The 10,000-nt window shown below is 51.7% G+C and overlaps 1 protein-coding gene across 12 annotated transcripts in view; it reads left to right on the plus strand.

Annotated features, from left to right (window-relative positions):
* Positions 1 to 10,000, plus strand: part of pmfbp1 (polyamine modulated factor 1 binding protein 1) — a 117,717-nt gene that overhangs the window by 75,894 nt on the left and 31,823 nt on the right. For 11 of the 12 annotated variants that reach the window (XR_014121722.1, XM_081709297.1, XM_081709292.1 and 8 more), the window contains one exon: positions 9,400 to 9,546. Coding sequence is in view for 11 of the 12 variants with exons in the window: in XM_081709297.1 (XP_081565423.1) it covers positions 9,400 to 9,546 (147 nt within the window). In the remaining variant the exon portion in view is untranslated. The remainder of the gene's footprint in view (positions 1 to 9,399; positions 9,547 to 10,000) is intronic. The other variant, XM_081709264.1, reaches the window with a different exon arrangement.

Raw genomic sequence — 10,000 nt, forward strand, 5'->3', positions numbered from 1 at the left:
TATGTGTGCGCAGGCTTTGGGGAGGGGAGAAAGGGCACCCGCTGTGTGTGTGTGTGTGTGTGTGTGTGTGTGTGTGTGTGTGTGTGTGAGATACATTTTGCTATTGAATTCAGTAAAACAGGCTGGATTTGTGAAATTCTCCTGGAGTCTTGATGTGTGCTCTCAGTGACCCTGCACACGGGGGTAGTGTCTGCATTGCTGGGTAACGCTGGGCGACCCTGCATGGGGCAGTGTATCTGGCCCGGGCGCCGGGGGTCCGGGTCAGGCAGTGGGTTTCCTGCTGTGATTTGGATTTGCTAGACAGCACACAGAGAGCCCGGCAGACGAACTCAGAGGAACCCAAATGAATAAGCACGCCCCTACACACCCGCACACACCCACACACACTCACACACACCCGCACACACCCATACAGACCTTGTGTCCAACTGAAATTGTCATACACCTTCTGTGCACCATTAAACAGCAGCATGGTGTATGGGGGTCTCTCGCTACCCCGTTCGTCCCTCTGAGAGGCCTTAAGCCCAAAGCAGCGAGACCAGTGCTAGAGTCGAGGGGTCTGCACTCCCCTCTCTCTCTCTCTCTGAAGTCAATGGCAGCATAAAAAGCCTTTGGTCCAGTGTGTCTGTTTTTGTCATTGATTATCCAAGCTGCGGGGTTTGTTTAAAGACGCTTGTCTTCAGAGGACTGACTTAATGCCCCAGCAGAGGGCGAATGAGGAAGGGGAGGAGAGAGTAGCCCGCTTCTCTTTTCTCTTTCATGAGACGTGTCATGCTTTCTGAGATGGATTCTCTCTCGCTTGTGTGTGTGTGTGTGTGTGTGTGTGTAGGCGTGCGTAAAAGAGGAAGAGAAAGCATCTCCTCTGAGGCAAGCTCACACACGCACACACACACACACACACACACATGGACACTCTCAGAATGGAGAGAGGCTTTTTAATAGGTCGCTGTCCAAAGTTGTCCAGGGCATTTGTTTGTGCTGCTCTCTTCAGTTTGAGTGGAAGTCACACTTGGCTTTTAATCGACTGGTTGTGCTCTGCAGACTGGGAATAGAAATCACAACCCACTTTGTAGGCTGTGAGCAGCTTTGCCGTGGCCCACGTCAGGACACACTCCTAGTCTTCGCCTACCTCTTGTAGTTTTAGTGGGTATTTGATTATTTATAACGCCTTAGCATAAAACCGTGCTCCTGCTAATCCAGCTTTCACCTTGCTTTCATTTTCAGTCCTGCGTATGTGCGCTATGCCGAGCTCCGTGCTGCAGATGTATGCAGTGTTTCCCAGCAGAGCCGCCGGGAGGTGTGGAAACCGGAGATCCGGGACCGGAGGCCGACGTGGTGTGACGGTTTAGCGCGGCTTTGAGAGTGCTCTCTCGTCGGGCCACCAGGCACTGGTAGAATAACCCCAGACTGCCTCTCCTCATACTCTGCAGCAGCCAGACACATGGGCTTTGCAGACACACTTGAAAGCCGCGGGCTGTGATGGTGTGGGTGGCGTGTGAGTGGGGGAAGACAGCCCCATAAGATCACTAGGCCATGTTTTCACCCTGTGTGTGCGCGTGTGTGTGCGCGTGTGTGTGTGCGCGCGTGTGTGTGTGTGAGAGTGTGTGTGTGTGTGAGAGTGTGTGTGTGTTTGTGTGTGTGTGTGTGTTGTAGACCCCTCTCGTCTAGCACCTCTGCTCCACTGAGACCCTGATTTCTGTGTGTGGCCTTGGGAATGGTAGCACTCACTCACTGTCCTTTCCTGGACAGTCACTAGAGAATAGCGTCAGCCCGTTTGGGGAACCTTCCCTGCCTTTAAGAGCTTTTCCTCTCAGATCGCATCGCTGCAAGGGCTTTGTTTGTTTGTTTGTTTGCTTGTTTGTTTTATGGCAGACCTGTACATAGTTGCCCCTGTTTTTTATCTGTTTGCCATTCTTTGGACATATTTTGTAGACTGAAAACAGCCTCTCACACAGACGCAAGTTGCTACTCCCGCAGTAGATGCAATCCTCGATCCAGGTACGTGTGCCCCGCGTGCTTGTATCGACACGCGTACCGCATGCTTGTGTGCGGGTTGGTGGCGTTGGTGTTGGTGGATTGTTGTAGCGCTGTGTCGAACAGCGACACCGATACCACACACGGCTGCCGTCTGCGAACAGGCCAATCACAAGTTTTCTGTGCCGTGAGAAGCCTCCCCACCTCATACAGTCCACCTGAGAGCTCTGTGGGAGCTGATGAATCATGAATCATATCAATCATGAATCGGGGCAGTCACATGATCCAGAGAACTTGGTTCGTAATCAAGTGTTTGGCCGTGGTAATGATATTGGTAATGATATATTGTGATCACAGGATGTAGATGTGTAGTCGTGGCCAGCTGTCCCGTCCAGACGCTTGCTGGGAGGTGTGTTGGTTGTTTTGAGGTGTGTGTTGGTTGTGCTATGTGTAAGTGTGGCGTTGTGGTATGTGATTGTTGTGTATGGTTATGATTCTGCCCATCACAACATCTGCCATGCGGAGGCAGGCTGGCATATACCAGGCATGGCCACACACAAACACACACGGGCACAATTCCGACATACTGGCGTCATGCATAATGGAATTCGTGTCGGTTGTGCAATGTGTATATGTGCCATGGGGAGTGCGGGTTTGGCTCAGCGCCAGTCTGCCATAGTGGCCACGGGGAGGCAGTGTACAGCCACGACTGTGCCCACCACAACGCCTGCCCACCAGGAGCAGGCTGGCATGTGCTGGGCATGACCACACACATGCACGCACACGGGCGCGGGTGCGAGGACATACGAGTTTCGTTCAGAGAAATAACTTTGGCTGCGTTGTTTATCTCGTATCTGGGAATCTTGTCTCCTTGTGAACATGGTGTTTTGGTCCTATTTTTGCCCTCCTGCCTGTCTTCTCCTCGTCTCCCTCCCATCTTCACTCCCCTTTGTGTCCTTAAAATATTCCGCACGTTCCGCCGCAGTTCTGCATGACAAGCACACCTAATATAATCAGCGCGTCTGAGTTCTAATTTATACCGCCAGGATAAAATAAATAGTCTGCAGTTAATTACGGAGAGCCAGCACCCGCCTCCTCTGGCGTGATTTATGAAGCGAGCTTCAGCATTCTCCCCACACATTTCTCCTAATTTATTTTTAATTCTTCTTTCAATTAATTCAGCCAGAAAGCATCTTAATGGTGGGAGAGGTGATCGCTAATGAGAGTCCAGGTGGGCAGTCTGTGTGCGGACACATGGTCGCTGTTTAGACCGCCTCTCCTCTTTCTCTTTCCCTCCGGGAAGCTGTGGGAGACTCTCCTGTCTCTCTCCGGGAAGTTGTGGGAGAAGCTCTGGGAGCTGCGTTGCTTAATCAAGAGTTGCTTGAGTGGCTTCTGTATGATCTGTATGCACGACACATCCTCTGCTCTTATCCTGCATCCTTCCCTCTCCCTCTTTCCTCCTACTGTCTCTTACTTGCTCTTCCTATCTTTGCCATGTTTTCCAATGTTGCGTTTCTCTCTCTGGTATGAATGCTGATGTGTCCTCTGCTGTTCTGCTCTGCTGCCCTCCTGCAATTAGCCAAGGCCATACTGTGTGTGCGTATGGGTGTATAAGTGTGTGCGTGTGTGGGTGTGTGTGAGCACGCGTGCTCACATCTATCATTTACTGTCACTTACTGTCTTAACGACTGTCTGTTCCTCCTGTCCTCTCTTCCTCCAGCTGTGGCGGGGTGTGTGTGTGTGTGTGTGTGTGTGTGTGTGTGTGTGTGTGTGTACCAGAAGCGTTTGACTTCCTCTCCCTTTTTTCGCACACAAGAACTGGTTTTCATTCCCACACACGCAGGCCCGACCCGACCGATAGCAGCAGGTGCCGCCACCCCCCTCACAGAGAGCGCTGGGATCGTGTGTGACGGAGCGAGTTACTCGGTGGCTTCGTTGGGAACGGTTCGTCCAGGCCCGTAGCTTTGCTCCGCACAACTCGGGTTTGCCCCTGACTTCTCGCTGGATGCTGAGATGATGTCGCCAGCGCCGCAGCCGGAGAGGCTGGAGATCAGCCTGGACGCCCCCGAGGAGGAGGAGCGCGTCCGTCCGTCCACGCGGGGAAGATCGCGTCCGTTTTTCTTAGCCGAACAGCTAGCAACTTTAATTGTCTCTGCGTCCACTCGCTCACCCCTGGCAACCTCCGACCTGCCGTCTTTCCATCCTGTGCTCGTCACTCGCGCAAATGAAAGCGCGTGAGATGGGCGGAGGAGAAAGGCGCATAATTACTTATTTTAGTGGGTTGCTGCAGAATGCTTCTTGCCAAATGACTCTAATTCCGAATGGTTAACAAGATTTTTCTCTTTAATAGACCCGAATCCGTGTGACAGCAAATTGCCTGCCCATTTGCGGCCTTAATGGCTTTTCATACTTTTGCACTTCCAATAAGCAGAGTACTCGGAAATTAATATTGCACGCTGTGTTATGATGCAAATGGGAGCAGAGAAGGAGCGCGGTACCTTCATGCAGAAAGCTCTGATTAGATCCGTAGTTGCTTCTCTGGGATAATACCCCCCCCCACACACACACACACACACCCACCCACCACCTCCGCCCACCCCCTCACACTTTTGTGCTGCATTTTTACGTCGTTTATATATTTATGTAACTGCGTCCACGTCGACGGCACGTCTGATCGCCATCTGATTTGTCCGCGTTTTTGTTTTCTGATTCGGCGCCAATCGGGCGTAATTTGTGAGGAGAGGAGGCGGGCTCGTCTTCGGGCTTCGGTGTCTTTGCTGTTACCTCTGACTGTCGCACACCGGGGTGCATCTGCTGGGATCTGTCGGGTCTGCTGGCTCCTGTTTCTGTGTCCGTTGCTTCTTCTTAAAAGGAAACAACAGTGGAAGACTCTTTGCCAAGTGCGCCGTTTCCACTGAAACACCGTGACATGCTCATTGAATGCATGCCCGTTCATGCATATTCCACGGCAGCTGAGATCCGCAGAACATGATCTGTCTGGGCCGTACGTGTCTGTTCAACATGCGTGGCTGTCATGTTAATGGCAGTGCTAACACGTGAACGTGTCCCGATGCGCCACTCTGAGCAGGGCTTGGACCTCCGCTGCCCTCATGATGAACATTTCCACGCCAGCTTTGGCTACTCAGCATTAGAATGACAGTGCTGAGCTTTTCTACTGAAATAAACTTTATACAAACTTTAGATTTGGACTGAGGTTCATGAGGGCTTTTTTAAAGATGTTTGTGTGTGTGTGTGTGTGTGTGTGTGTGTGTGTGTGTGTGTGTGTGTGTGTGCGTGTGAGAGTGTGTGTGTGCGTGTGTGAGAGTGTGTGCGTGTGTGAGAGTGTGTGTGTGAGAGTGTTTGTGAGTGTGTGTGAGAGTGTGTGTGTGTGTGTGTGTGTGTATGTGGAGAGTCTCTGTGTCTCTCTGAGCTCTACGACTAATCTGATTTACACTCTGGGCATCTCTCTGGATTAATGGCTTTAGGTGCTTAAGATGCAGATTATTCCTGTAGGTAGTAAATCCACCCGCAAGCAGAGTACATCTCTCCCTCGCTCTATCCCTCTCTCGCTCTCTCCCTCGCTCTCTCCCTCGCTCTCTCTCTGCCTCTCCTTCACTCTCTTCCTCTCACCTTTACAATATCCCTCGTTCCCTTCATTGCATTCTCCCTCCTTTGCTGTGTCCTTCTGATGTCTCTCTCTCTCTCTCTCCCTCTCTCCCTCGCTCTCTCCTTAGCCTGCTCCCTTGCTCTCTCCATCATTCTGTCCGTGTTGTTCTCTGCTCCTGGGGGGGGGTGTATGTACCCTGCTCCTTCCTGCACTCTCCACCCTTGCCATGAACTGACCTTCGGACACAAGCAGCAGGTGAATTTTTCCGTTTGACCGGCCGGCGGTGGCCAGCCATCATCTCAGTCTCCTCCAGCTGCCGTGTCACTCTGTGCGCGCGACACTGGGGGAGAGGTCACGTGACCGGTGCACACGCAGGCTGCAGTTTCCATGGCAACCGTTCATTTTGAGTGCACCGTGCTCCCATTTCACCTGTCGCTTTGGTAATTGCTTTAGAATTTTCTGGCGTATCTGAAAGGAATAAAAATGACGGAGACGACGATGAGACAATATTTATGAAATGCACCGAGAGACAAAAGACCGGTGTGGGGCTGGTGCGGGTTGGTAAACGAGACGCGGTTCATTAGAGGTGTGGGAGGAGCCTATTACAGAATGTTCCAGAGCCCGTGCGACCTCGTGATTAGCGTGGCAACTACCACCCACACATGGCCACTCTGCACTGATTTAATTGGGTCACCATCTCTCCTTATTTTCGCACTCAGCTTCCAAGTCCCCCCTTTGGAAGGCCAAACAGAGTTGCACATCTGAATCTTAAGTCTCTCGTCCTCCGAGTCGAGTTGCAGCTCCCACCTTCTCTGGCTGAGGGGGTTCGGTAACTTTGGCAGCAGGTGCAGGGATGTAGAGAAGGCCGGCATCCAGTGAACAGGCTGGGCAGCTGACAGGAACCCATGGAGGGACGTGGAGAGTCTCCTCCTAAGATGGAGCTCACCACCATAACAAACGCGCTCGCTGAACACTTCAGAAATTACAGCCCCGAAAGGAAAGATTTGACTCCCACGTTTGCCCTCCGCCTAGAAAAAAACAACAAGAGAGAGAGAGGGAGAGAGGGAGAAAACACGGACCATGCGGAATTTATATTGCGTGCTTTGGGCGAGAATGTCAGTGGAATTAATTGATTTGCCCATATTTGTCAGAAAAGAGTAAGAGCCTTACCTCAGCCTGCATTATTAAAGCTACTACCCCAGCGGTTTGGGAAGGTCCTCTGCCGTGATTCACCCACTGACATGGCCTTGATGATGTATGGATATATTATTCAGAGGGCTGTGTGTGACTGCCTGCACCCCCCCCCCCGGGCCCCCTGAACAGGCTGAGTGAAGAGCACTTAGAGAACAGGCCAGGGCCCAGAGCTGCCGTCTGCCAGAACGCCCAGAGCTGCGCATTAGAGCGCAGCGTTCGTTGCCCGGCCGTTCCTGCCGAGCGCCACGTCCATCCTGGTGGGCACGTGGTGGGTGCAGACTCGGCACCACCTGTGCGTTGCCCTGCCGGCCCTGACGAACGTCAGCGCGGCCCGCACAGGCAAGCTCGGGGCGCATGGCGTACCACGGTGAAGAAGAAAAAAGCCGAAATTTCCACCCTGCAGGGGGAGGAGGCGTAGTTTGCTTCTAATCTTGGCAAATTAATTAGAGCCTGACTCCAGAATTACTTCTGGTGAGTAATGGTTTCTGCTGTGGGAGTTCCATGAATCTAAATCGAAGCCAAAAATTCCCTCTTATGAATAAATCATGGTCCCGACCGGAGAGACACCCGGCATCGCACAGAGAGCAGGAGCAGGACGAGTTAAAGAACGCCGACACCTGGCGTGGAACAGCGCGGCCAGCGCTGTGCCTCCAGGGTGGGGCCCGGACGGGGCCTGGACATGGTCAGCTCCCTCTGCTCTCTGGGCAAACGTGTCTGGCTGTTTGTTAAGACAAACGGTTTTAATATTTAAAAACAACCCTATTATGGCCCAAGAAATACGTAGGGTGCTCTGAAAGGCCCAAATTAACTGGAGGTGGTGTAAATATTTAATGACAGTTTGTGCATACAAGGCTGGAGGTGGGAAGTTTATAGAGGGGAGGAGGAGCACAGGGCATCTTTTGGACATGGCACCAGGAGCACTGAACTGGCAACATCTTTATTCTCTCCCTCTCTCTCTCTCTTTATCTCTCTCTCTATCTCTCTCTCTATCTCTGTCTCTTTGTCTTTGTTGTATCCCAGTCGCTTTATAAAAGTTCTGCTGAATTGGATTTGAGTTGAGAAGGATGGTAATGTACCTGGGAGCATTTCAGCCTCAGCTGAGCGCTAGTCTTTGTACGTCTGCAGTCCTTGCTGTGTTTTATGTGTGTTTGTGTGTCTGCGTGCGTCTAAGCATGAGGGTTCAGACGCAGCTGGATCTAAAGCTCAAACACAGACGCCGTTACACCCCACGGCCTTATCACCCCGCCGGCGTCTGCGCTGACAGAGTGGCAGAATGGGGGCGATTGTAAATCTGTGTGTGTGTGTGTGTGTGTACTGCTGTAATGGAGTGACTCTTGGAGAGGTAGGCACTTTCTCAAGCCCTGTCACCTTTTCCACACATGTACAAGGGCCCTGATCTGTCCAGCTGAGCTGCTCAGTAATAGAGTTTCCACTTCTATTTCCATATTTCTCTGCCTTTCACTGATTAATGTTTTCACTTTGAGTGAGTCCACAGTGATCTTTAAGCACTCTGGCTTGGGTGCAGTGTTTTTGTTTTGGCTGAAACCTTTGAGTGCTTCCATAGATCATCGCTGTGTCTCTGGCTTGTGCCGCGTGGCCAGTGGTTTGCCGTGTTCAGGCTTCGAGTTTATCAAGTTCGGCCCTGGCACGTAGCCACAGCGGGAAGCTGGACTCGTTTAACCAAGAGCTTCTCACTTTCTACCGGGGCGTCCTCGTCTGAACACGTTGCGCTCGGCGAGAGGTCCGTGAGATCAGGCGTCCGCCGGTCTGTAGCTCAGAGCCGCTTGCCGGAGGGAGCCCCTCCACGCTCGGGTGCGCGTCGGGGACGGCCCAGGTGCGGTAGCGGACCCTCTACCCTCTAGGTCTCCGTCAGAGCTTCCCAGTCGATCCTTATTTACAGCACAGGAGTCGGAAACAGCTGGTCAATCCATTTAGCCCGAGGCCAGTGATTTGTACGTATTTACTACAACACCCAAAGAAAAGCCAGGGTATTTCTCCCGCTCTCTTTGCTATTGATCCGGCGCTTAGAAAATCAGCTCTGCTGTCTAAACACTATTGATCCCTCCCCTCTCCTCGCCCGGCGCCCCGCGCCAGTGGATAAAGGGACTGGATGAATTGAAATTTCATTTCCGACAACTTGTTCCTTTTTTTTTTTTTTTTTTTTTTTTTTTTTTAATAAAAACCCTCCTCTTCTCATCGCTGTTACGCTGATGGAGCAGGTGGTGGTGGCGGGTGATGATGATGATGATGATGATGAAGGTCACTAGCTTGCAGGTGGAGGTCGGCTGCAGACAGAGAGAGTGACAGTGGAACTGGAGCAGGCAGGCCAGCGCGACCAGCGCCTGACCACTCTGTAGGGCTCACACACACACACACACACACACACACACACACACACACACACACACACACAGAGCCAAATCAGCAGATATGAAGGTGACTTTATCAAACTCTGTTAGTGATGTGTGTCAGGGTGAGGCTCTCTATCGCATGTCTTGTAACAGGAGCATTTTTCAGTTTCCCGGCATTCTTCACACATGGATGGGCGTGTGCGTGCGTGTGTGTGTGTGTGCGTGCGTGTGTGTGTGTGCGTGCGTGCGTGCGTGCGTGTGTGTCCTCCCTAGCTGCAGGAACGCACTACAGAGCTGTGCAGTCTCCAGACATCTCAGCATGAGCTGCAGGTGCAAGAGTCGGAGCGGCAGAGAGAGAACGCATCCCTGCGGCAGCAGCTCCAGCAGGCCAGAGAGGAGCTCCACAGCGCCACCCTCAGGGCAAGCCGTGGACCACATCTACTCTCATTAGCCCCTAAGATACAACGCAGCACAAAAGGACTGCCCTCTATTAATTAGCATAAATATTCACAAAGTCATCCCATGTTCCATTCTTTGTTTTTAATGCTAATGAATATTTTAATAGATTGTCATTACCACCATCATAACTCCTGTTATGAAAAACATAATTATGAGATATATGGGGGAATTAGTTTTTTCTTCCCTGTGGCCATTTTGTTTCACAGAGCACATCAGCACGTAATACTGTGTCTTTTCAGATGTTTAACCCCCACCGCGTCCCACCCCTACCCCGCGCCGCTGATAAAGATAAAAAAGAGCACGGTCCGTCTAAATCACGTATCCTCCTTCCAGCTTGTCATGAGGCGTATTAAGAAAAATGGTGATGCGGTTTGACGTAAATTGGAAGATGGCATTTGGAAAGTGGGTGCAGCAG

This window comes from Electrophorus electricus, chromosome 3, assembly GCF_041902795.1.
Source record: "Electrophorus electricus isolate QZ-2024a chromosome 3, ASM4190279v1, whole genome shotgun sequence".
Classification (NCBI taxonomy): domain Eukaryota; kingdom Metazoa; phylum Chordata; class Actinopteri; order Gymnotiformes; family Gymnotidae; genus Electrophorus; species Electrophorus electricus.